The sequence below is a fragment of the Hyaena hyaena genome, unplaced genomic scaffold, assembly GCF_003009895.1.
Source record: "Hyaena hyaena isolate Hyena2069 unplaced genomic scaffold, ASM300989v1 scaffold_245, whole genome shotgun sequence".
Classification (NCBI taxonomy): Eukaryota; Metazoa; Chordata; class Mammalia; order Carnivora; family Hyaenidae; genus Hyaena; species Hyaena hyaena.
The window spans coordinates 984,216-1,012,120 of NW_024080878.1; the positions used below are offsets into that span (position 1 = coordinate 984,216).

Genomic DNA, 27,905 nt, shown 5'->3' on the forward strand with positions numbered 1-27,905 from the left:
CGTTCTGACAGTTGGAGCTCAGAGCCTCAGCCCAACAGACTCCTGGTTGCCAAGCAGGTTGTCATGGATGTGAGGCAGCAGGAATGCTGTGGACTGAGTGTACTGAGCATGTGCACAGGGGTGGCAAAGGGTCTTGGGAGACATCGGCAGGGTGAGGGAGAAGAGGGTTTCTCTTGGAAGAGGGGGAGAAAGGGTATTGGAGAGAAAGGTCATTGCAGCCTCAGTTCCCCAAAGCTCAGACTTTTCCACTGCTGGAAGAGGCAGTCATGGTGGGAAACCCTCCTGAATCCAGGGGAGTCCTGTGAGGGAGGGAGCTGCCCCTACAGAGACTAGGGGCTACTGATCTGCCTCCACCTTGTGCAGGCGGAGACCAGGTCGGGTAGGCCACTGGCTGGCCAAAAGACGCTAAGATGGAACTTATCTGTAGTTTAAAGCAAAATAACCAAAGATGGGGGCATATCTTGTCCGTAACAGAAAGGACCCTGCTGAAGAGCAGAGATGTGGTGACCACTTGGGGGTGATGGGCGTGGACACTAGTTTGGATGCTGTACTTATTTGAATGTCCATGGGAGAGGCTGGTGTTTAAGGCACGGGACAGCCATTGTGCACCGATTATGTGCCTGGCACTGTGTTCAGGGGAGAATACGGAAAAAGTATGTAGGGACATTTGCAGGGGTTTCTCTCCTTCCCCTCTTCCAACAGTTCCCATTTCCATTTGCAGACGCACGTGATTAGGAGAAGCTGACCACACCCCCACCTCCACAGCTAGAACGAGAGTCAATCAGCACATTTCATTCCCATGCTCTGCTCCTGGGGTTTGGTTAAGAATGGGCATGTTCCTGGGGCGCCTGGGTGGCTTAGTCGGTTGAGCGTCCGACTTTCGCTTAGGTCATGATCTCGCGGTTCGTGGGTTCGAGCCCCGCGTCGGGCTCTGTGCTGACTGCCAGCTCAGAGCCTGGAGTCTGTTTCAGAGTCTGTGTCTCCCTCTCTCTCTGACCCTCCCCTGCTCACACTGTCTCTCTCTCTCTCGTAGAAATAAATAAAAATATTTAAAAAAAATATATTTAAAAAAAGAAAAGAAAATGCCTGCACTTTAAAAAAAAAAAAAGAAAGAAAGAAAGGGCGTGTTCCTGAGCCTCTCCAATCAGAATAAATCCCAAGATTTTTGTTGGGAATTCTGGATTATAGACTTTCTCTTTCCTTCTATACATAAATAAGAAAATAAATTGTTCTAGGGGCTTCTGGCTGCCTTTTGGGGATACCGAAGCTATTCTCAGAGAAAAGGGAGGATAGACCTAAACAAAACAGGTTCTTGGTGACATTGTTGAGACCTGACTGAAGGCAGCCCTATTGCTAGATGCTTCAGTTATGTGAGCCTTTACTGATTGTATAAATTTGGATTGGATTTTCTCTTTCTTGCAACCAAATGCATCTTAACTGATTACTGCCCTCACAGAGCACAACTTGGTAGTCAGGAGAATAACTCTTGCTAAGGACCACATACCTAAAGGCTGAGTTCTTTGGTACACAAAGTTAGAGTCCAGAAAAGGCCAACGGAGTCTCTGGCAGTGAGAGGAGGACTTCTGAATAACACAGGTGGGATTTCAATGATGATGGGAGAAAGGAGAATATTCCAGTTTAGGAGTCAAAAGCTAAGAGAGAAGGACGCCTTTGCAAGACTGCTTTTCTCTTTTGGAGGAAATGGGGTGTCATCAGAAAATCAAGATGTGACTATTTGGGAAGGGGCCAGATTGGTGGGGGTTTTGAAAACCAAAAAGATACATGTGAATAAAATGGTGGTCAAAGGGGAGACGTCATAGGGTCTTGACACCTTTGTGCAATGAAGTGATATGAAATGCTTGAAGAAAAAACACCAGAGTGAGAATGCAGCCAGTTAAGAATAGAGCCCAGGATGCCAGGGAAGGAGACTGTTACCAGTGACTCAGATATAACATGACAGGATTGGAATAGGAAAACAGTAACACCGAATATTTACCCGCAACACCCACCTGATTTGAGGCTCTTTGCTGGGTGCTAGCAATGTTGGAGGAATAAGACCAGTCTACTGAAGAGATAGGTGTGTTTATGCAGTGTGTAAAGATAGGAGAGGTTCCTTGAAGGAACTTCATACAAAATAAATCAACGAGTAATGACTGGAGTGGGAAAACGTTACAGAGATGACAGTAGAGATGAATGTACCAGAGTATGGAAAGTCCTTACTGGGCTTGATGATGGATGGGACCTGGGAGTTAAGGGAGAAGGAAGAGCTGACACTAGTCATGGAAATAGAGATATTTTGGAGGCAGACTCCAAGATTTAGGGCAGTAACAGTCCTTCCCAGGGATGAAGGAAAGGCATGGCACCTGATATTTTTTGGCCAGGAGAACCTGGAGAATGGTGATGCTATGGACAAAACAAGGTTAATAATAGTAATAGTAATGGGGTACCTGGGTGGCTCAGTCTGTTAAGTGTCTGGCTCTTGATTTCGGCTCAGTCATGATCTCACAGTTTCTGAGTTCAAGCCCCGCATCAGGCTCTGTGCTGGGAGTGCCAACCCTGCTTGAGATTCTCCCTCTCTTTGCCCCTTCCTCCTTCTCTCTGTCTTTTTCAAAATAAATAAATAAACTTTTTAAAAGTTTAAAAAATAATAATAGTAATGTTTATGAATATTTCTGTGTCAGACACTGTTAATTCTCCTAATAAACATAGGGGATAGCTGTCTGTTATTATTCTCACTCTGTGGATGAAGAAATGAGACATGGAAAGGAGGTAGCAAAGTCCTAGTTTAAACTGAGGCAGTTTGATTTCAGAGAATGCCTTCTTAACCCCTATACTCGGCTGCCTGAGGAAGCCTTCTGCATGTGGGGAAGAGATGACTCTAAAATAATTTCAAATGACAACAAGATTTTGTTAACTCCCTTTGCCTCAGCCCATCAGGACATTTCCCTGGCACATTTCCCATCAGGACATCAGTAAGATAGAGATGTATAGATTTCCTGTTAACCCCAAATTACAGTAATAAAACCCACCAAACTCTGAAAGTCAAGAGAGGTTCATTGTGATTGTTTCACATGAAGTTGTCTGCAAAGTGCATTACAAGCATTGAGCAGTCATTAGCCATACTTTACAATACATTTGTGAGAGTGTCTCACAGCTGAGACTCTGGTCAAGTGCGTGAGAAGGGCGAGCGGAGACGTATAGGGAATCCTGGGGACTTCTGCTCCTCTAAAGTTCTTGAAACAAATCACCAAAGCCTAAGCCGCATCTTCTCAATCCACATAAGGTAATGTGTCATACATCTGAAACCCCGGTAAGAAATAGCCAGCATAGGTTAACATTTGAGCTGTTATTTGCCTGTGCAGATTACATTTAGGAAAAACTATTGAATGATGCTGTTAGAGACTCCATTTTGTAAAATTATTTGTTTCTATTTAGAATCAAATCATTCTAAAAATGGGGTCACTGTGGCAGTTGGTGGTTGCCATTAGGGAGGAAACTTTCTCGGGGTTATTCTTGGTCTCAGCCTTATCAGGGTACAGAAGAGACTGCAGGTAATTAATGTACTTGATAGCAGCTCTGAGGGTTTCCACTTTGCTGAGTCGTTTCTCCAAGTACTCTTCTGGCAGATGATGTCGGAGTTGGGCATAGCCTTCATTGACACACTTTACCCTCTGCCTTTCCCGCTCATTCCTTTTCCGGATGAAGGCCGGCCCATAGGCGTATTCACACCTTCTATAATTTGGATAAGGCATGGGGAAGGAGAAGGAGCAGGGTTCACCATAATTTTCCATGATCAGGGAATCACTGGGAAAAGGCAGTAATGGCAGGTCTTCAGAGAAGGGAGACGGTACCGGGGCATCAGGATATAGGTGGAAAGTGACCAAGGGGTCCAGGTAGAAGGACCTGGTCAGCGGCAAGTGGCCAGAATCAGAGAAGACAGGCAGTTTTTCTGGCAGATTAGAGTAGCTTCGATTGTCCATCATTTCCTCTTTAGCCTGGAAACATAACCAAGTTTATTAATTTGGCCAGATCAAAAGAGAGCAGATATCATCGACTTTCTCAGAGATCATTGGTTTAAAGACTTCTCTGCTTTGATGCATAGTTTCTGAGCTCATTCTGAAAACGATATGCGGTTTTAATACTCTGGGTAGGAAGAGAGGATTTTTTGGTGATACAGGGAAACAGCATTAACTAACATTGACTCACTTTATAAGAAAGTTATTCCTTTCCAGCTCTTTCTATCCTTGTGATTACAAAGACACAGCTTTAGTCTTGTAGGAGTGTGTCTTCCACACTACTAGAATCCTTTCTGATTCTTCTCAGATGGAAGCCTTCAACAAGCAATAGTATCTATTTAGGATTTAATAATAGTTTGCTGTTAATTTCTATTAATTGCGAATTATACTGATTTCACATTTATGGCAGATATAAAATTTCTTTTAAAAACACATCTGCTTGAGTCAAAAACCTCACTTAAAGAAAAGTAGTAAGTAAACAATAGTACAGGTGGAATACAGATAATGAAGACCCTGAAAGTGCATGCAATGCAAATAAGTAAAGTTTGGGAAACACTGAAATACCACAATATTCAAATAAATGCTGGAGACATTACAAACGAGTTAATGATCATGCAACCTCATGGGCATAGCCATCTTAAATAATACCTGATATGCCGGGGCAAAATAAAAAATATTTTTAAAAGTAAGAAAGGAATCATTTTGCTCTGAAAAATTCACTTTAAGATTCTTTTAAATAAGAAATTCCCCTAATACACTTAAAACATGGTCAATTTACATATTTTTACTTACACAGAACTTTAACTATATTGAATGAAGTACATCTGTATTTAGGTGGATTTTTTTTTAATGGAACATAAGGATAAATCATTATACCCAAGAGGTCCCACACTAATACATTCCTTTTTTTCTGAATAGGTCTTCATGCACCTCATTTATTAAATAACCATTACTTTTTGCCTTTGACTATAATAATAAAGCCACAGCAGATTTTACAGGGATACTGCAGTGTAACCAGTTAACTGGGAGGTATGGTAGTGGTGTAGGAAAAGAGCACTTTTCCTTTCGATTATAACACCCTTGAGTTTCAATCTTGGCTTTGCCCCGTCCTAGCTGTGTGTCCTTAGGCAAGCTTCTTAACCTTTCGGAGCTTCAGTTTTTTCCTATGATCAACTGAGGTATTAACTGCTCTGCAGGGTGACTGTGAGGATCAAATGAAAAAATATATATACTGTACGGGCATCAGTTATTTTCCTCTTTCTTTTCTTTATAGACAAATACTTGTGCAGTGGCCCTTTCTAAATTGCAGCTTACAGAAAAACCTGGCTTATATTTTCCCTAATGCTGGAAAATCAAACACTGACCTATCTAAAGCATATTTGTTGAGAGATGACCATACCTAAAATGGAAAAGCAACATGAAAGCTACCTGTGGGCCTCCAGAAAAGAGGGAAATATGGCTTTATGTTAATTTCTCAGGGATGTGATTTTAAAACATCTTTAGGAATGAGGGCTTGACCTCTATGCTTGGCATGTGTAAAGAAAAAGAGGCAACTTCCTCTCCCCTGAAAAACCTCAGCCCTGTTTATGAGCGAGATTAGGTAATATTTCACTTGCTTCTCTACCCGAGCATAGCAACAACTTGCAAGCTATACCATGTAATGGGTGGAGTAGCCTCAAAGCACTAGAATTCAAGTGCATGCACTTTCTTTTCTTTTCTTTTCTTTTCTTTCTTTTTAAGTAGGTTTCACACCCAGCCCAAGATTCCAATCTGGGCCTTGAACTCACAACCTTGAGAATCAAAAACTGAGCTGAGATCAAGAGTCTTAGGCTTAACCCAACTGAGCCACCCAGGCACCCTTAATGAAGTGTATTATTTTAAAGTAAAGTGTGAAAAAGCCTATCCTATGGCTACTGAAGGACAAAAATCACAGAGGGCAGTACGTCATGGGGGATGGAGGGTGAGGGGTGGAGAGGGTGAGAAGCGAAGAGTGCTGTGAGAAGTCATGGTGAAACACCCTGGAAGGGAGCAAATGCCAGGAAAAGCTCTTCCAAATACAGGGTTGTGGTAGGGGCAGGGGTGAGACAAGTGTGTAGGCGCAATTAAAAATCAAAACAAAGGAACAAAAAAGGAAAGATTCCAAATTACTGACCAAATTGGCTTAAAATAACTAACATAAAACAAACATCTCTTGAAGACTAAAAACTAGCCAAGATTCTATCAAAAATAAAAAGTTACTAGAGAAAAGTTAGGAAATTCCCAAGGCAAGAATTCCAGATGGTAAGAGATAAAGAACATGGATGGCAGAAGCTACAAAAATGGCACAGTGGGTATGGAGTCTGTATTTCTACATTTCTGAGAACAGCAGAGCCTATGGCTAAAAAGCCAGAACTGACACGATAGAGAATCAAAATGTAAAGTAGCTGTCCCCAAAGCCGATTACACACAAGAATTCTGTAGGTATGGTTTTACCCTGACAAGTAATTTTAATGTCTTAAAACTTGACCCAGATGAATCTGAGTAATTTACATATCGCACAGGTACTTGAAAGTTTCTAGGCTTTAACTAGACTATGCATAATTCTTAGAAAAAGAGCTTGATGTCTCTGTAGACACGCTGTCAAGCAGCTTTTTTTTTTTTTTTTTTTTTTTTTTTACTGAGCATTTCCCCAAAGTTCACTAATGAATGCAGTAGCATTGAAACAGGATCCTCTTTTACTCAAGGAAGAAAATTTAATCACAACACAACAGAGTGATAGAATGATAAATGTAGTAAAGAAGAGGATCAAGATAGGAAGCTGACTGGAGGATGAAAGTGTTCATAGAAATGGAGTACAAATTTTTAAAAGAAAGCAACACAGATTATTGGTGCTGGGGCTTTGCAGCTCCAGATACATGCACAGCTAACAAATGGGAAAATCTCAGATTTCTGTCTTCTGGGAAATAAATGATGAGGTCTTAATGATAAAATCCTAAGAGATTCTGGTAGTTCTGCTGAGCATAAAAACCTCAACTTTTCAAAGACATTAAAAATATCTAGCCTGTAAAAAAAAAAAAGCTACAACTGCACATCTAATTGATTTATGGAATTTTAGGGATGGAAGGAATCTTAGAAATCCTCCTATCTAATCTCTTATAGGTTGTGAGTTGGCTTAGCTTGCAGAGCTCATAGCAGAGGAAGGGACAGAACCTAGGTCTCCTGATTTCCAAACCAAACCCTTTCCACTCTTCCAGATTTAATCACCAGCAAAATCTGGATCTTTCAATATATGGGCTTATTTGATAGTTAAAAACAATGGAATAATCAGCTGATAAAATTCATCATTTACCAACTGTGCCTGGGAATTTTCTTAAAGGCCACATTCTTATTCTCCCCCTGTGGGCCACTCTGGAGAAGAGTCTCTTACCTGTTTTGTAGCTAAGATGCTGTATTTTGGGCTGTGTCAGACTTAACCTGATTTATAGGTGATCATTTAGTAACTGTATGCAAAGTAGCTTACAGTTAAACAGAACTGCTTAGTTCTGGTTTAGCTGTTTTTTTCTACCTAATATGTAGATATGACAACACATAACAATATTAAGTAGAAAGGTTTGCTTACAAAACTGGACTCTTATATCAAATTATTTTCTAAAAAAAATGCCTCCCATTCATCTGATTTATATGATTTTCTATAAAAATTATTTATGAAAAATATCTTTAGGTAATAGTCTCACAATGTTGGTCAATATTCTTTTAAATAGAGATTAAGGCTATAACCAGGAAGGTAAACATGAACCTAAATATAAACTTAATGAATTTTGTTAAGATAACTTATGCTGAGTGAAATAAGTCAGGCAGAGAAGGACAGATACCATATGTTTGCTCGTATAGGAGGATTAGGAGGAACTTAACGGAGGACCGTGGGGGAGAAGAAGGGGGTAAAATAGTTGGGGAGAGGGAGGGAGGCAAACCATGAGAGACTCTGAATGCTGAGAACAAACTGAGGACTGATGGGGTTTGGGGGGAGGGGAAGAGAGGTTATGGGCATGGAGGAGGGCACTTGTAGGGATGAGCACTGGGTGTTATATGGAAACCAACTTGACAATAAACTATAAAAAAATAAACTTAAACAAATTAAAAAAGATACCTATTATATTTTCCTCTAATTTAGAACTTATTAGAGTAATTTTAGATGCACAGCAAAATTGAGCAGAAAGTACAAAGATCCCATATGATCATTTCCCTGCACTTGTACATCCTCCCCCACTGGCCCCAGTAATATATTTCTTACAATAGATGAAACAATATTGACACTTCATCAAAGTCCATAGTTAACCTTAGAGTTCACTCTTGGTGTTGTACTTCTATGGGTTTTAACGAATGTTTAATGACATGCATCCACCATTACAGTATCATACAGAATCGTCTTGCTGCTCTAAAAAGCCTCTATGTTTCACCTTTTTCATCCCTCCATCCCCTAACAACCACTGATTTTTTTTTTTTTTTTTTTTTTTTTTTTTTTTTTTTTTTTTTTTTTTTACTGCCTCCCTAGTTTTGCCTTTTCCAGCTGTCAGATACTTGGAATCATAGCATATATCCTTTTCAGATTGGCCTTTTTCACTTAGTAATATACATTTAAGGTCCCTCCATGTATTTTTATGGCATGATAACATCTCTTTTTAGTGATGAATAATATTCCATTGTCTGGGTGTATCACAGTTTACTTATCCATTAACCTACCAAAAGACATCTTAGTTGCATCCAAGTTTTGGGAATTATGAATAAAGCTGCTATAACCATCCGTGGGCAGGTTTTTGTGTGGAGATAAGATTTCAACTTATTTACGCAAATACCAAGGAGTGTGATTACTGGATCATATAACAAGTCCATGTTTAGTTTTGTTAAGAAATTGCCAAACTGTTTTCCAAAGTGGCTGTACCATTTTGAATTCCCACTAGCAATGAAGGAGAGTTCCTGTTGCTCCACATCCACATCAGCATTTGGTGTTGTCAGTGTTCTGGATTTTGGCCATTCTAATAGTGTGTAGTGGTAACTCATTGTTGTTTTAATTTGTATGTCCCTAATGACATGATGTAGAGCATCTTTTCATATAATTACTTGCCATCTGTATATTTTCTTTGGTGAGATAATCTGTTCAGGTGTTTGGCCCAGTTTTTAAATTCATCTTCCTGTTGAGTTTTACGAGTTCTTTGTAGATTTTGGATAATAGAATTTTATCAGATATGTCTTTTGCAAATATTTTCTCCAAGTCTGTGGTTCATCTGCTTGTTCTTTTGGTAGTGTCTTTCACAGAGCACAAGTTTTTAATTTTAATGAACTCCAACTTATCATTACTTCTTTCATGATTCATGATTTTAGTGTTTTATCTAAAAAGTTATGACCAAAGGTCATCTAGATTTTCTTCTATGTTATCTTCTAGGCATTTTAATTTTGTTTTACATTTAGCTCTATGATCTATTTTAATTTTTTGTAGAGTCTCAGGTCTGTATCTAGTATTTGTCTTATTTTTGCATGTGGATATACAATTGTTCCAGCATCATTTGTTGAAAACGCTTTTTTCCATTGTATTGCCTTTGTTCCTTTGTCAAGATTAGTTAACTATGTTTGTGTGGGTCTATTTCTGGGCTCTCTGTTCTATTCATCTGTCTATTCTTTTGTCAATACCATACTGACACTGATTACTGTAGATTTATAGTAAGTCTTAGAGTCAGATACGTCAGTCCTTCAACTTTGTTCTTTTCCATTAATATTGTGTTGGCTTTTCTGGGTCTTTTGCCTTTTCATATAAACTTTAGAATCAGTTTGTTGATATCTACAGAATAATTTGCTGAGATCTGGGCTGGGATTGTGTTGAATCTATAGATCATTAGGAAGAACTGACATCTTGTCAATTGAGTTGTCATATCCATGGATAGTTTTGTTTTGCTAATTCTTTTGGATTTTATAAGCAATCATATCATCTAAGCTGTTTTATTTCTTCCTTCCCAATCCATACTTTTCTTACTATTGTATTAGCTAGAATTTGCAGTATGATGTTGAAAATCAGGAAGTGATGAGAGAGGATACAGTATCTTTGCCTTGTTCCTGGTTAATAGGAAAGCTTCTGGTTTCTATGAAGTATGTTAGCTATAGGTTTCTGTAGATGTTCTTTATAAATCTGAAGGATTTCTCCTCTATTCCTAGTGTACCAAGAGTTTTTATCATAAATGGGTTTTGAATTGTGTCAAATGTTTTTTCTGCATCTATTGATAGGATCATGTCATTTTTCTTCTTTAGCCTGTTGCTGTGATAGATTTCATTAATTGATTTTTCAATGTTCAATCAGCCTTGCATTTATCTCATTTATCAGTGAGAAATTCCACTTGGTTGTAGTTGAGCTTATATCTTTTAATACTAACAATAAAATCAGTAAGTCTAGGTTAGGTTTGTAGGTTCAAAAAATGTTTTTGATTAGCTAAAAAAACCATTAAGAGCTCCTAAAACCTTGGCCTTATTAATTTAATTATCATTTTTGCCAAGAATTTCTTAGAAAAAGGATTCCTTCGTGTGTTTTCATGACTTTTAATCTCTCAATTTGTCAAAATATTTGTATACTTTCAGAGCCCCGTCTAAGTACCCATACATTTTCTCTTTCTCCCTTTTTCTACACACACACACACACACACACACACACACACACACACACACAATTTAGTATCGATACTTTATAATTAAACTGTCATAGGGGCGCCTGGGTGGCTTAGTCAGTTAAACGTCCGACTTTCGCTTGGGTCATGACCTCGCGGTTCGTGCTCTGTGCTGACTGCCAGCTCAGAGCCTGGAGCCTGTTTCAGTCTGTGACTCCCTCTCTCTCTGACCGTCCCCTGCTCACGCTGTCTCTCTCTCTCTCCTAGAAATAAATAAAACATTAAAAAAAATAATTAAACTGTCATAAAACAGTCTCATAACAGGATACCAAATGTCTTTGTATCTTCAAGTTTATCATGCAGCAAATGAAAGAGGAAAGAAAAGTTAGGAGACAAAGACACACTGGTAAGTGTTTCAAAAATTATTTTTATTGTTACATTCCAAAAGAGGATGTCCAAAGAAAAAAGCCAGTTATCCAATAACTGTTAACACATTTCAGAAGGAGGCCCCCAGAACCCCAGCATACAGTAGAGCTCAAACAGCTGCCTCTCTATCTGACCGGAAATGTAGACAAAGGTGTGTATGTCACCAATCCAGAGAGGCTTCGGGTTAAAAGAAAATTCCTTTATTGCAAGTGTCCAAGTTCTTAGCATTCATCCTTAAAGATACTAGAAGAAGATGAGAAAGACCACACACACCAGACTATGTTTAGTCATTAGAGTAAACTAGCAAATTGCCAGTTTGTCCTAGGATGCATTGCATCAGACATCACAGTACATGAGGAAAATCTGCATTTTATGAAGAGCCACCAGGTGTTTCAGATCCACTTTACCATGAAGTGCAGCCACAGGCGAACCAGATACCTAGATAATATAGTCAGTGCAAAATTCAAATGGGTAAGTCAGGGCTTTGATGAGGCTGGCTACACTGCAAAATATAAATGAAACTTGAAAATAGAATGTTAAGTCTATTTACAAAAGTTTGTTTAGTAAAGTGACTTGAGAAAAGTTATGCTAACCACTTCCCACACACCCCTCCTCTTCCCTGCCAGAAAGACAAATCAAAACAAAACAACACCTGAAAATTATCTTGAAAACCAAGTTAAAACTGCATGGTGAAAAAGAGAGTATTTGTTCTGGGTAAAGGACTTCAAGATAATTTACAGGCCGACTTATTTTTTATTAGTAAAAGTCACAAATAGGAAAAAGGTTTATTGGCTGACTCTGAGGTGTGTGCTTTTAAAAAATGTCTGTATTAATACCTTAACAAGAAAGGAAAATACCAAGCACATTTTTGTTTCCAATGCTGAATTTCCCAGCAAAAGTTGGTGAAATCAACAGGGTATTAAAACAAAACCCAGGAATACTCAGTCAATATTTTTCAGTTGTTTGCCTCATTTCTTTCTAATCACCTTCGGTATGATTTCCAATTAGCTGAGGACAACATGACGGTCAAAGACGGATTTTCGCTGCTCCTGAACTTGAAGCTTCCAGCGCTGCTGGGCATACTCTACCTTATTCAGCACATTGGCTCGACTGCGGGAGCGGGCTAGCACATCATGGGCATTTGCAAAAGGCTGGTGATCCTGAAAGTGCAGGAATGGAGAAGATCAGAGATGGCATGATAGTGTGAAACACACACACAAAACAGCAATTATCCAGCCACAGAGAGAGGAGCAGCTGGACTTTACAAACAGACCATCTCTTTGGCCAAGCACTCTTAGGCGCCCAAGTGCCAGAAGTAGGATGAACTCGATTACAGTAATGGGGTGCAAGTAGTATGAGTGACAAGGAGGTATTTGTGAAATGTCACCATTTCCAAAGACAGTTCCCATGAAAAGCAGGGACTAAGACAAAGACAGTGGTCATTTATGTTAAAGACAAGCTTTCCCTGACAAGTAGGGGAAGGAAAATCCATTTTCACATTAATATCTACATGTTACAGATATGGAAAGCAGGACTTTTCCTTGCTTTATTCAATACTTTATAGTTAATCAGGCAGAGAAAAGATTGGTCTTTTACTTTCCTGATTCCCATTACATTAGAATTGTTACTTGCCAGCTTGGAACCACATTCATCCTTGGGAGAGGAGTTGATAGGATCTTAACTTGGCTGGTTTTAATAGTTCCCTGCATTTTTAACACATACACTAAATGGACTGGTTTCCCAAATCCTTTTCATTCCCCCTCCCCCAATCTGTAACGAAAAGAGACATAGCTCAAGGGCTACAATTACCATCTATTACCAAAGACAGTAGGAAATCATTATTTCACCCTTTTTATTTGATAAATACTCAAATCTTTCACTACTGAGCACTCAGGGGCTTCCATGTTAGTTGCTGCCTTCAGAAAGAGGCTACTGAAGGGTTACTTAGGTACCTGTAGAAAACCAAGCTATCCTGGTGAAAGTAAACCAATGCCACTGATGTTTGTAGTCATTACACAGGAAACAACTATGCTAATCTATCTATGAATTTGATATAAACACAGCTGCCTAGATGACAAAAAGCATTCAATACTAATTCATTGCTTTTTGTTTGCCTTTTCCTTGATCTTCTTCCTGGACCCTGTGTTAGCAAAGCTTCTAAATGTTCCAACATAGGATCCAAGTCACAAGTTGTACCTCTCTCATTAAACCTTGCCTCAAAGAAAGAAATACTGTTTTGCCGTGGATGTTTGCAAAAGCTCCATCATGTATCTGGGCGGGAGTCAGCACATCTATAGAAAGCTATAACCACATTAACTATATACACATCTTTCACTATGTGGAGTTATAACACCTGGTCTTCTTTTTATAGGAAGACACTCATAAAATGTCTAGGTTTCAAAGACATCAAAGAGTTTTCTATAATCAATCTTTCTCCTTGCCTTCTCTGCCAAAACTGCCTCAACTTTTCATTACTTTAGGTAACAGCTTGTTAAAACAAAGGCAAACAGCAAGCCCCCTGTCCTTTAAAATTTTTTAAAATGTTTTATTTATTTCTGAGAGAGAGAGAGAGAAAGCATGCAGGGGAGGGTCAGAGAGAGAGAGAGATACAGAATCTGAAGCAGGCTCCAGGCTCTGAGCTAGTTGTCAGCACAGAGCCCAACGTGGGGCTCGAACACACGAACCATAAGATCATGACCTGAGCCGAAGACGGACGCTTAACCGAATGAGCCACCCAGGCGCCCCCCTTTAAAAAATTTTTTAACCTTACAAATAAAAATAATAAAAACATATTCCATAAAGTTCAAAATGTTTCAAAGATGTAAGAAAAAAGGTCAAGAACGAGGAAGGCTAAAGTTATTGGATTACTTGAAATACACTGATCTGAGGTCATGTAACAAACCAACACAAGGCTTACCTCACCTAACCTTGACTTGGTGTTATATCATCTTTACACACTGATTTTGTTCAAGTAGATTAAAATGACTCTATGGGAATATGGTGCTTCAATGAACTTGTATATAAAATAGTATTACCATCGGTTTGTTTTGACCTAAACAATCTGGGAAGAAGGATGTACTTTATCAGCAGAGCAGCTCTCAATTTCATAGTCCTGTTATCTACCCTTCAAGGTAGGAGGAGAAAAACCTTCCTAAGGGAGAAATTTAAAGGACTAAACAAACCAGTTAATCCTTTTGGTCTGTTCTCCACCTTATCAGAACAAGATTGAACTAGCTGCTCATGGTCATGGATGCCGGGAGAATGCAAATAGAGATTTATCCCTTTTATATGTTTATTCTTTTTACACCTGATAAAATTACAATAAATACAAAACACGTTTTAATGCAATGCTTTGATAATAGCAATGATGTGTCATGGATACATGATACGATAAATATTGTGACTACTTGCAGTGAGCTTCTTAACTATTTATACCAACTCTCACTTAATTTAAAATTCTCTACAGTGAGCAAAAATAGAAAAAATAAAAGAATTTAACTGAGAATTTAATAAAGCATTTTTAAAAGCACATAAATAGTTAAGAACCCTCATGTTAGATAAGCAACAACTATAGGAATTTAAATTTAACTTCTGTTTGTACAGACTTGTTACCATAAATTCACAGCTGGAGGCTTTCTGCCCAGAATCAATTCAATAGGTATCCAAGAGTTAGCCAGACCTCTCAGACACCATGTTTTCAGTTAAGATGGTGAACAAAATGGTTATTAAGCACATGACCCTACCAATCACACGACTTTCCTACATGTTTTCTTCTACACATTTGTGCATCCATTTCTTGTATGTTCTATATGTGTTATATTATTTCTAAAATCAGGAGCCAGATATTTTATACTGCAAAGAATATAGTTTAAGTCAGATTTTCTATCTATCTGTGTGCCTATTATGAAATGGTTTATGTGAGCTTTGATACATAATATTTTCATATGTTAGTTCCCAACTGGGAGTGATTTTGCCCCCCACAGAGACATTTGCTAATATCTGTGGACATTTCTGATCATCATGATTGCGATGAATCTAGGGTGTAGAGATCAGGGATGCTGCTAAGTACCTTACCATGGACAGGACAAGACCCCACAACAAAGAAGTATCCAACCCAAAATGTCAATACTGTTGAAGCAGAGAAAATCTGTCATATGTGAATAAAAAGTAACATGGGAACAGTATTTGAGACTCTAATGCTTCTAGTACAACCTCCTGTGCTTCTAGCTCTCTTGCCCTATTAGCCCCATATGCCTAGTTTTTGACATCAGATCTCCAGTCTTGACCTTTCTCCCGGCCTATCACTCTTTGCCTCAAATTCTTAAAAAGTAAATAGGCATTTCTTACATGATTAAAAATAAAAGGTGGAAATGTACTATAATTAGTCATTTCTTTTAAGTGTCTGTCTCTGTTTCATTCATCTCTTTATTCCTAGTCCCTAGCAGAGGACCTGACACGGAAAGGTTACTCATTATGTGTTGGTTGAATTAATAAGGAAGCAAGGAAAAAAGAGGCAAACAGAGGTGTTTCTACTAAAGTTCTTGACAAAACATAAACGAAATCTTGCCCAAATCAGTTGAGTATTGGTATTCATATGATAACAACGTATTCATTAAAAAGCAGGCTGTGTTTGTAGTTATAACTCAAGCCATCTAGTCAAGATTCCCTCTTCCCATCCTTTACCAACAAGTCCACAAGCCATTCCAGAGTAAAAGGATTTCTGACTATGGTTGGCAAAGGCTCACACTTGCTTTAGCTTTTGGGATTGGCTCTTGAAACTCTATTGAATTTTATCCATTTTATAGAATACAGGCCAATAAAGTAATCCAAAATAAAAGTAATATCTAAAAATAATTATATATAGAATAATGAAATAGTGGAAAATTTGGAAAGAAACCCAAACAGGATAATGACAAAATAATATATTCTCTAAGCTATACTGAATAACAAGTTTGTGGACTACGTCAATTACTAGACATTTTTGAATGAAGTAATATTAACACAAAAAGGGGACCAGAAAATAATTTACATACTGATTATTCCAATTATATGTACAGAAACATAAATGTGTTTTGAAGGCAGGAAGAGAATTGGGAATGATAGTTTTTTTTTAGAAGGAGGAAAAGAGAAATATAAAACATCAGCAGGTTATCAAGCTGCACCTCATTAAGAACATAGTCTTCATGCTTCCCTTCATTAAAGCCTCTTTACCTTCTAATATATTTGGTCATGCTGACAGGAAAGGTATTCAGGCAGGAGCTTGGGGAGAAATCTATCTCAGAAGTTTTTCTCGGTGTAAACAGGGAAAGGCAATGAAAAGTGTGCCCTTGACCCTATTATACTGTTGGTGGGAATGTAAACTGGTGCAGCCGTTCTGAAAAACAGTGCGGAGGTTCCTCAAAAAATTAATAGTAGAACTCCCCTATGACCCAGAAATAGCACTGCTAGGAATTTACCCAAGGGATACAGGAGTGCTGATGCAGAGGGGCACATGTACCCCAATGCTCATAGCAGCACTCTCAACAATAGCCAAATCATGGAAAGAGCCTAAGTGTCCATCAACAGACGAATGGATCAAGAAGATGTGGTTTATCTATACCATGGAATACTACATGACAATGAGAAACAATGAAATCTGGTCATTTGTAGCAACATGGATGGAACTCGAGGGTGTTATGCTAAGTGAAATAAGTCAGGCAGAGGACAGATACCATATGTTCTCATTCATATGTGGAACAGGAGAAAAACAGAGGATGATGGAAGAAGGGGAAAAAATAGTTAAGGAGAGGGAGGGAGGCAAACCACAAGAGAATCCTAAATACTGAGAACAAACTGAGGGTTGATGGGGTGGAGGAGAGGGGAAAAGGGGTGATGGACATGGAGGAGGGCACTTGTTGGGATGAGCACTGGGCGTTATATGGAAACCAACTTGAGAATAAACTATAAAAGAAAAAAAAAAGTGAGCCCTTGATACTAAGGGGCAAAGCCCTGTGCAGCACACTCGCCAAAGACCATCCATTTAAACTACCATATTGATGGCTTTACAGAGCACTTTCCTCATGAAGAGACATATACTAAATCAGAACAGTCCTTGGCTTCTCTAGTTGAGGACCTGCTCCAGCACATGAACATCTATATGCGACTTGCTCTTTATGTCAGATGAGGACAGAGACTGGCCATACACAGCTAGGGCATGCCAACTACTTACCCCAACATCATCATCGCTCTGTATCAATTGTGAGTGTCCAAACAGGCGTCTCTTCAGTATGGGCTCAACCAGGGTAAGATACACCATGTACAGAAGTAGAAGGCCCAAAATGGAGAGATAAATTATAATGGTAACCTAAAGGAAATTGAAAATAAGTTACATCTCTATTCAAGCCAAGAAATCAGAAATTTGTATAATAATAATAAAGCCACAGTGAAGACTGATTTTTCAGCAAAGCACAAAGGATTCCTATACAAACCAGATTCCAACATAAACACACTCAACTCTTCACCAACTATTTCCTTAAATAGTACAAGGAAAGTAAGCATTTTGTCTTTGGGATCTTTTTGTGAATCTTCGAAGTTCCATCTTCACCTACTGATAATCATCTGTCACAGCTGCTAGCACACCCGTTTGCTTTTTTCACCTGAAGATGGTATCCTAGATTCAGCAGCACTGTGTTATGACAACTTAAAGGAACCCTAACAAAAAATGTAAGTCAGATGAATTTCAACAGAATACTCTTTTAGATCAATTTAGATATACAAAAATACACTTCAGGTCAGTGATTTTCCTGAAATCTTAATTAGTATACTGTCAAAAAGTAGTGTGACTCCCCCTCCCCCCACCTCTAGAATGACTATAATTAGAGACAGTGCCAAATGTTAGCAAGAATGTGGAAAAACTGAACGATCATACATTGCTGGTGAGAATGTAAAACGGTACAACCACTTTGAAAAACATTCTGGCAGTCTCTTGAAAAGTTAAAATAAACTTACCTCTCTAAGGAATCTACTTGAGAGGAAAACATATATCTACACAAAGACATGTGCACAAATATTTATGATAGCATTATTCATAATAATAAAAATGTGGAAATACCTCAAATGTCTATCAACTAATGAATGGATAATATAAGTGTGGTATATTCATATACTAAAATGCTATTCAGTAATAAAAAGGAATTAAATACTGATAACATGCTACAACATGGATAAACCTCAAAAAATGCTAAATGAAAGAAAGCAGTCACAGAAGACCCATATTGTATGATTCTATTCATATGAAATATCCAGATCTGTAGAGACACAAAGCAGAATACTGACTGTCAAGGGTTAGGGGGTGGGAATGAGATTAACTATAAATAGGCATGAGAGATCTTTTTGGGGTGATAAGAAAGTCTTAACACTAAATTTAAAAAACATTTTTTAATTGTTTAAAATTTCCTAACATTTATTCAATTATACACTTACAATGAGTGACTTTTAGGTTCTATAAATTATACATCAAAAATTTAGTTGAAAAATAAAAAAGTACAGTGAGAATTTCTCTACGAGATAGCACTCTGCTGCAGCAGAAATTATCCCACAGAAATCTTTGTAATTGTTACACTGACCACCCCAGATTCCTCATAAAGTCTTTTCTCAGGGGTAATGAATGGGAAGCTCTATGTACAAAATTGGGGAGGAGAGCTGTTAGCCACCATAATAAAGTAATTTAATTTATTAGAGGTCCAAATGGTGAGGAGAGTGATCTATATTCTATTTCCTGTAGGAAATAAAGAAAGGAAATCTTAGAATCCAGAGTGACATTTCTAGAACAAAGTAGTCTATTTATACAAGTTTTTTCCCTAAGGGTTGAGAAGGCAGGAAGAGAGGGCCTAGTCATGCTGTGCTCTCACTAGCTTCTGGCAAACACGGCCCACAGAAAAGTTGGGATATGTTTTGGGATGTAAACATAGGACATTTTTGTGCCATTTCATATCACACCCTATGTAATGTGTTCTAATAAAGCTGAATCTCAGTGAGGTAGGCAGAAAGCAGACCCACTGTTTCTCTGGGGTTAGTGTTGGGGGTGAGGAAGGAAGGGGTTAGTGGGTAGTGAGGAGGGGAGAGAAGAATAGTAGTTGAGTGACTAAAATAGAACCCAGATGTCCAAAATTTTCTTGTCTAGATACCATCAAGAACTATTCTAGAAGCAGAGAAGATGAATTTTTTTTTTTTTTTTTTTTTACCTTGATTGTAACAGAGCTTCTTTCCTCATACTTGCATTCACAGCGTAGACAGTAGGCTTCCACATCAGGCCCACGCACAGGCATGGGATCCACAACATGAAGGCAATCACTGGAAAAACAAAGACAAAATACTGTATCAGCCTACCTGGATTTTCTTGTACTGACCAAAACTTTCCTGAAATTCAGAATAACCACTGACCTTACCCAATGAAAGAATTTAAGGAATAAATAATAAGGGAAGTGAAATCATTTGCTTTCTCAATATTAACAATTTAGTGAGATTTAACAGTCTAAGAACCAAAGCCATATATCAAGTAGCTATTTTCAAAAGTGCTGCTGTTAACAGTTAAAAATGCATCTGTACAAGAGATCTGTATGATGAAAACTATAGAAAACTTATGAAAGAAATTGAAGAAGACACAAAGAAATGGAAAAACATTCCATGCTCATGGATAGGAAGAATAAATATAGTTAAAATGTCATTACTACCAAAAGCAATCTACACATTCAATGCAATTCCAATCAAAATTGCACCAGCATACTTCTCAAAACTAGAACAAACTATCCTAAAATTTGTATGGAACCACAAAAGACCCCGAATAGCCAAAGTAATACTGAAAAATAAAACCAAAACGGGAGGTATCACCATCCCAGACTTTAGCCTCTACTACAAAGCTGTCATCATCAAGACAGTATGGTATAGGCACAAAAACAGACACATAGACCAATGGAACAGAATTGAGGACTCAGAAGTGGACCCAAAAGTATACAGCCAACTGATCTTTGACAAAGCAGGAAAGAATATCCAATGGAAAAAAGACAGCGTTTTTAACAGATGGTGTTGGGAGAACTGGACAGCAACATGCAGAAGAATGAAACTAGATCATTTTCTCACACCATGCACAAAAATCAACTCAAAATGGATAAAGGACCTGAACGTGAGACAGGAAACTATCAACACCCTAGAGGAGAAAGCAGGAAACAACCTCCTTGACCTCCACCGCAGCAACTTCTTACTTGACACATCCCCAAAAGCAAGGGAATCAAGAGCAAAAATAAATGATTGGGACCTCATCAAGATTAAAAGCTTCTGCACAGCCAAGGAAACAACCCAGAAAATTAATAGGCAACCAACGGAATGGGAAAAGATAGTTGCAAATGACATATCAGATAAAGGGTTAATATCCAGAATCTATAAGGAATTCACCAAACTACACGCCTGAAAAACAAACAACCCAGTGAAGAAATGGGCAGAAGACATGAACAGACACTTCTCCAAAGAGGACATCCAGATGGCCAACAGACACATGAAACGATGCTCAGCATCCATCCTCATCAGGGAAATACAAATCAAAACCACACTGAGATACCACCTCACGCCAGTCAGAGTGGCTAAAATGAGCAAATCAGAGAACTCTAGATGCTGGCGAGGATGTGGAGAAACGGGCACCCTCCTACACTGTTGGTGGGAATGTAAACTGGTACAGCCCCTCTGGAAAACAGTGTGGAGGTTCCTCAGGAAACTAACAATAGAACTCCCCTATGACCCAGCAATAGCACTGCTAGGAATTTACCCAAGGGATATAGAAATGCTGAGGCATAGGAGCACATGAACCCCAATGTTCATAGCAGCACTCTCCACAATAGCTAAAACATGGAAAGAGCCTAAGTGTCCATCAACAGATGAATGGATCAAGAAGATGTGGTTTATCTATACCATGGAATACTACATGGCAATGAGAAACAATGAAATCTGGCCATGTGTAGCAACATGGATGGACCTTGAGGGTGTTATGCTGAGCGAAATAAGTCAGGCAGAGAAGGACAAATATCATATGTGTGCACGTATAGGAGGATTAGGAGGAACTTGACGGAGGAACAAGGGGGAGAAGAAGGGGGGAAATGGTGGGGGAAAGGGAGAGAGGCAAACCATGAGAGACTCTTGAATGCTGACAAAAACTGAGGACTGATGGATTTGGGGGGGAGGGGGGGATGGGCATGGAGGAGGACACTTGTGGGGATGAGCACTGAGTGTTATGTGGAAACTAATTTGACAATAAACTATTTGTAAAATAAATAAATAAATAAAAAATAAAGTATCTTGGGGCATTGTTCAAACATGAGATACCTCTTTTATGAATGAATTAATTTAGTCTTAACTGCCACAGTGTGGTATCTGAAAGGCTAATTACACTTAATAGTTGGTAAATTCTGAACACTCAAAAGTACAGTGAAAAACAATTACTTTTCTTAATGAGCAAAGGTCTATTGAAAAAGGATGGGGAAATAGGCTTAGGACAACAAAAATATTTAAAAGTGAAAACTGATTACCCAGAAGAAATATATTAAAAAAATAAAAGGCTGAATAGTTTTGTTGTTGGGTATTCTCTATTTTCCCCCCATTTTCCAGGCTACTTACTTATGGTTTTTGAAAAAAGAGATTCTATCAAAAAATATTTTCCCAGAAATCTGTCAATTTTAAGAAATAATTAAATTATTACTCTCCCTGGCTATTAAGAGCCTACTACTCTGTTCACCTTCAGCAAAAGTAGGCAAGGGGCAACTGGGTGGCTCAATTGGTTAAGCATCCAACTTCTACTCAGGTCATGATGGCTTGTGAGTTTGAGCCCCATGTTGGGCTCTGTACTGACAGCTCAGAGCCTGGAGCCTAATTCAGATTCTGTGTCTCCACCCTTTCTCTGCCCCTCCCTCACTTGAGCTCTGTCTTTCTCTCTCAAAAATAAACAAACATTAAAAAATTTTTTTAAAATAAAAGTAGGCAAAACTTTCCTGTCAGCTGCTGGCCATTTTCTTTTGTCATCGTTTCCTTAGGCACTTCTGGCTGCCTGAAGAACTCTACAATAGCATCCTGTCTCACCCCACCCATCTTTCTTGGAGGCACCCAATTCTCTAGGCTACATCTTTCTCTTTGCTTTTTTGTGTCCCATTCCCTCAAGCTGTGGCATAAGAGAGAAAACCCAAAATGGCATAAATGATAAAAATTCAGTTATCCCTAACAGGTTAATTTAATTTTAACAAAAGTATTAATGAAAAAGAAGCCTCAACTGGTAGTGTGGTAAGGTCCCATAGCTCACAGCATACAAATTTGTGTTATCTGTTCCAAACATATAGAAGACCAGAAATGTATCCAGTTGGGTGCAGGCATAAAATGGGCAGAGGAAGCTAAATCCTATTCAGGGGAATCTATCTCAGAATCCTAGAGGTTATCCAGCCCCACTTTCACAGAACCCAGGACTTCTACCACCTAGGTCAGCTCCCCTGTATCTCTCTGAACCTCAGGAAAATAAGACTTATCTCCTAGTTTCCTATTTCAGCTTCAGAAGCCTTCACAACAATACCTAGGAATTACTTGGGGATCAAAGTGTTGAGTATTGACTGTTTCTTTTCAAGTACTGATACAGTTTAGTAACAAGGAGATATTGAGCATTGTGCAAAAGTTGTGCAGGGTGGAAAAGAAGTAGGAAGGTAGGTTCTAAGTGGCTGGTCATTATAAACAGAACCCAGAGAGAGAACTCAACAACTCTGTGAATGAGGCAACACCTCCCCCTAGTGCCAAAAGGAGTACTTACATCATATCCCAAACAAACCAGAGACCTCAAATTTTTTAAACAGTGTAAGTCAATAAGGAATTAATGCTAACAATGGGATGAAATGGAAGCCACAAGGTAAAACTATACCTAGCACCAAATAGTTATTGGAGGCTTTGTAAAGCCATAACGTCCTGATTAATCATAACCTGCCTACCCTCCTAAAGCCAGTTAACAACTGAGAACATATCCTCAGTAAAAGCTGAGCTGCAGGAAGGGAGAGAGGGAAGAAAAATTGCAAACAAGCTTTGTTCTCAACTGTTTATTTTCAAAGCCCCCTATTTTGACCAATAACCAAAGATGAATGACATATGTCTCTGTACAAACCTGGAATTATAAAAAGTCATTGAAAAGATTAGTGCTAAACAGTGAGTTTTCTTGCCCCTCCAATAATAGGCATCATATTCTATTACTAATAATAGATTAACCTAAATATAAGTGTTTAATGTATTTGGAAAATTTATAGGAATAACTAAACTTACTTCAGCTTTCTTATATCATAAAACTAACTTGATGATAGAGCAATCTGTAAGAATATAGCTAAATCACTTTGTGATATATTTATTTACTTACTTACTTTTGTGAGAGAGTGTGTGAACAAGCAAAAGTAGGGGAGGGGCAGAGACAGAGAGGGAGGGAGAGAGAATTCCAAGCAGGCTCTGCACAGTCAACACAGAACCCAATGTGGGGTTCAAACTCACAAGCCGTGAGATCATGATCTGAGCCAATATCTAGAGTCTGATGCTTAACCAACTGAGCCACCCAGGCGCCCCTGTAATATGATATGAGACAATTTAAAGTGGAGCACAGAAGTTCATAAGAAATTTTCAAGAACACACTTATCAAATATCAGATTGAACCTAAATGTGTATCATGGGAAGAACAGACAATGGTATCAGAAAAAAATAACATGCTCAAAGGCTGCCTTTTCTTTTTCAAAGTTAATTTGGAATATTGTAATCAAATGAATTTAGTTTTGCCTTCAAAGTTTTGCTGGATATTTAGCTATGAAATCAGGTATGTGTGAAAGTTCCTAGCATCTGGAGCTATTTTTCTTATAAGCCTATCCCAGCAATATTCCACCATGGTTACAAACCACAAAACCTCACAATTCCCTGAGAAAGGGCTCATCCATCCTGCTGCAAAACAACTACTTCCCCATCATCTTATGCCATATGTGGAAAAGCTATCATTTGGAAGGTCCATAAATAGAGGAGGCTGCTGGTGCCTAGTGAGGCAAGATCCCAGTCATCACAGGCCTGCTTGATTACCCCAAGGACTGAGGGAGCAACTTGCTCTTGACACATTTATAACCATGGCACACCAATTGGGAAACTATGAATACACATCGCATTCCCATTCTTTCCTGAGCTTTCTGACACTTCTAAACATAGACTCCTATGTAATTGGCAATATATCATCAAAACCTACAAGGTGTGAAAATTATAACCTAGATAAATGAGGCTTGCTTACTTTCCAATGAAAAGCAAAAGAGAGGACTAAGATTTAATGGGGCACAGGAAGGTAGCTATGGGCAGTTAGGTGCCACAAACTCAGCTCCATCCCTTATAAACTCCTCCCTACTTGGGGCTTTGTGTTTTGGCCATATTCCTTTAAGTTTACATCAAGCACGCAGGGCTTTACTCTCACTTTTTAAAATGGAAGTGGAGGGGCGCCTGGGTGGCTTAGTTGGTTAAGCATCCGACTTTCGCTTAGGTCATGATCTTGTGGTTCATGGGTTCGAGCCCCGCGTCGGGCTCTGTGCTGACTGCCAGCTCAGAGCCTGGAGCCTGTTTCAGAGTCTGTGACTCCCTCTCTCTCTGACCCTCCCCTGCTCACGCTGTCTCTCTCTCTCTCTCCTAGAAATAAATAAAACATTAAAAAAATTAAAAAATAAAATAAAATGGAAGTGGAATTTGACACTTAATGTTTAAAAAGAAAAACAGGTGACCCTTGAACAATAAGGGCTTAAACTGCATGGGTCCACTTATACACAAATTTTTTTGTGTATAAAAAAACAAACACAGTACAGTACTGTAAATGTATTTTCTCTCTCCTATGACTGTCCTAATATTTTCCTTCGGTGGCTTACTTTATTGTAAGAGTAGAGCATATAATACACATAACATACAGAGTATGTGTTAATCAACTGTGTTACTGGTAAGCCTCTCGTCAACAGTAGGTTATTAGCAGTTAAGTTTTGTGAGAGAGTCAAAAGTTTGTATGCAGGTTTCTGACTGCACCAGGGTCAGCACACCTAATCCCTACGCTGTTCAAGGATCAGCTGTACCTAAAAAGGAAACAACACATTGGATGAACATTCTGGGCTAACAATGACAACCAGAGAAAGAAATATGACAGGTAATTCAGTAATCTAGAATACTTACCAATCTTTTTGGGATATGTTCTTATTATAAATATGCCCAGAATTATCTTTATAGGGAGGACAGATACATTTACATCGGACATCCTCAAAGTTCTGTAAACCAAAATGGAAACTTAGTATAGCTTGTTGACAGATTAGCATCAATATTTTTAAAAAAATGCACCATAAACATTTTACTAAGCATCTCCTGCCAAATAATCTAAAACCATTCATTTTGAGAAATAAAAGCTCTAAAAAGCCCCAGGTTCTTTTTGGTAATGCTAATGAATCATTATATGTTACATAAAATTATTTTGAAATAATACCTGTACATGATCTGTGATTTATCACTCACAATTTACAGGTCATGAGACAGTCAAACTGTGCTAATGTTATCACCCTCTGCCTATCAATAAAAAGACACAGCAGACAGCTGTGCCTGCAAATTAGAACCCTATTACGAAATGATGGGGAAGAATCAAACTAAATATTACTTATAAAACAAGTCACAATTCTTTTATCCACCATTCTTCCACCCTTTGGTAGAATGGCATTGATATGGATAAAAGCGGGTGGGCCAGAGCTCTATAGAAGGGATGAAGTTTTAGAGGCATTCAGCTATAATTTAGAAAGAAGTACACAAAGTAGGTAGCTGAGATCAGTTTGGTCACCCTTCCCAGGAAATTTTGCTTCTAATTCTGGTAGACAGAGAGGATAACTACTGAAAAAGCAAGCTGCAAGAGGTGGAGAAAGAGGTGACTAAATATAGGAGTACAGGAAGTAGGAGAAGCTTCATTAGCAAAAGGGAAATTATCTTAGTGCAGTAGCTCATTAGTCCCCAGAGGACAAGGTCCACTGCTACTATATATGCTGCTCTGTGTGGCAGAACAGTTGACAATGCATTCATTCATTAAGCAATCACTTAGTGAGCATCTGCTCAGTACCAGAACTTGAGCTCAAGGAAGTGGATTCAGATTCCTGCCAGTAATTAGGACACACCCTAGTAATGGAGACTAACAAATACATGATTACAACACAATACTTAAAGTGATGACAGGAGACATGCAGAGGATGCCAGCAGGGTTTTGAAGCTGCTGTCCCCATTTCTGGTGGGAGGTAGGGAAGATTTCAAAAAGAATTTCCAGTTAAAACTCCCTGATCTCTCTGCATGTAACCTGTCTTTCCCAGCCCCTATTATTTAAAGATGTTATAGATTAAAGCTCCTATTTTTTAAAACTGCAAATGTCCCCATTTGCAAATTTCTCCATGACATTAATGTGAATTCCTTCTGTTTTCCCCAAGAAGGAGCTGGCTCATCAAGGAGGAAGCACAAGCATGTATGGGGCCAGAGCAGGTCTGGAGGGCAGGAGCGGAAGGGGATTAAAGGGCAACATGAGGAGGCTAGAAGGGCCAAGAACTGGAGCAGGAGAGAAGGCCACAACTTCACCTCTCCTGCAGTTTGGATCCTCCCTTCTCCCCTAAATTTTCAGGGAAAGAGAAGGCGAGCAAAAGGGGGCCAAGAGATCCTAGAGGGAGTTAGGTTAGGTTATTAGGCTGGTGAGAGAGACTCTGGTAGGTCCTATTGGGAAGGAAGGCTGCCAGGAGAGGCAAGTTCTTACACTGGGAAGGGAATCGGTTCAGACACGAGGTGAAATGAGTCTTCCTAAGAGGCAAGACTTCCAGGACCTGGGGGCTTCCTATCCCTTTGCCTTAGGGACTGGGGTGGGAGGGAGAGGAAGACAGCAGTCTGTGAGGCAGGTAGGTGGAGGGCGGCCGTAGACTATCTGGAGCTGAAGGGTGGAAAGTTAAAGGCTCTCAGAGTTGGAAAGGTTGTAAAGTTTGAGGTGGGTGCTGTCGGGGCTGGGAAGGGAAGTGTCCAGGAGGTGGAGGACTTGCTCTCCGGGCTGCGCCCACTGTCAGGGCTGGGTGGAGCCGGGGTCCGCCTGGGTGGAGCCGGGGCCGCCGGCGGAGTCAGGCGGGAAAGAGGAGAGGAGTGTCGTGGCTAGGGGTGGCAGTGGGGTCAGTGACTGTCAGAATGTCAGGGCCGGAGGGCGACAGTGTTACCAGGCAGTAGGGTGTTGGGTGGGGGATTTGCTAGGGCTGTGAAGCTAGGCGTCGGGCTGGCAGGGCTGGGAGAGGAGTCGGGTGGGGAGCAGGTTGACAGACTCCGTTTCCGCAAGGCCGGGGCAGGGGAGGAGTTCCAGTCAGGAGCGAAGGCTGGGCGGACTCACCTTGGCGGCGTCTGACAGCTGCACCAGCAGCAGCACTGAGAGCGCCAGGCAGGACAGGCTGAGCAAGGAGCCAAGCCGCAGGAAGCCTCCCCACAGGGTCGCCATCGCTGCCAGACCCAGCAGTTTCCCACAGCCCGGAGCCCCCCTCCCCCTGCCGAGACCTGCTCCCGGCTGGGGCTGAGGCTGGAGCTCCGGCGCCGGCTCCTCCGCCCGCACTTCCGTCTGGGCTTTGGCGTCACCCGCCGCGCCGGGTCAGCTACAAAAAGCATCCGCCCCGGAAACGGTTCCCGGTGCGAAGGGCCCGGAGACTGCGCGCAGTGTACGCCAGTCTCGCGTACATTTGGGCCCAGAGCACGAAGGGGGAACCTCCGGCGCCGCAGCCTCGGCCTAGCAGAGCTTTGAGGCGCGAGG

At 39.7% G+C, this 27,905-nt stretch overlaps 2 protein-coding genes and 1 long non-coding RNA gene across 5 annotated transcripts in view; all 3 read right to left on the reverse strand.

The window, feature by feature from the left end:
• Positions 1-1,188: 1,188 nt before the first annotated feature.
• Positions 1,189-27,905, reverse strand: part of LOC120240041 — a 34,500-nt gene continuing 7,783 nt past the window's right edge. The window contains exons 3-4 of the long non-coding RNA XR_005530570.1: positions 2,006-2,009; positions 1,189-1,200 (exon numbers count right to left, since the gene is read on the reverse strand). This is a non-coding gene — a long non-coding RNA (uncharacterized LOC120240041). The remainder of the gene's footprint in view (positions 1,201-2,005; positions 2,010-27,905) is intronic.
• Positions 3,438-3,983, reverse strand: ASCL3 (achaete-scute family bHLH transcription factor 3). The gene has a single exon (XM_039244627.1). It carries the CDS (start codon positions 3,981-3,983, stop codon positions 3,438-3,440), a length of 546 nt encoding a protein of 181 aa, XP_039100558.1.
• Positions 11,050-27,726, reverse strand: TMEM9B (TMEM9 domain family member B). 3 transcript variants are annotated; one of them, XM_039244625.1, is made up of 6 exons: positions 27,495-27,726; positions 25,286-25,377; positions 19,291-19,399; positions 17,277-17,411; positions 12,055-12,228; positions 11,050-11,506 (listed from the first exon to the last, which is right to left on the reverse strand). In XM_039244625.1, the coding sequence occupies exons 1-5, from the start codon at positions 27,597-27,599 to the stop codon at positions 12,073-12,075; spliced, it is 597 nt and encodes a 198-aa protein (XP_039100556.1). In that variant the 5' UTR covers positions 27,600-27,726; the 3' UTR covers positions 11,050-11,506; positions 12,055-12,072. The 3 variants fall into 3 exon arrangements, with proteins under 3 accessions (XP_039100556.1, XP_039100555.1, XP_039100557.1); XM_039244624.1 differs by having other exon boundaries at positions 11,050-12,228; XM_039244626.1 differs by lacking the exon at positions 25,286-25,377 and having other exon boundaries at positions 11,050-12,228; positions 27,495-27,575.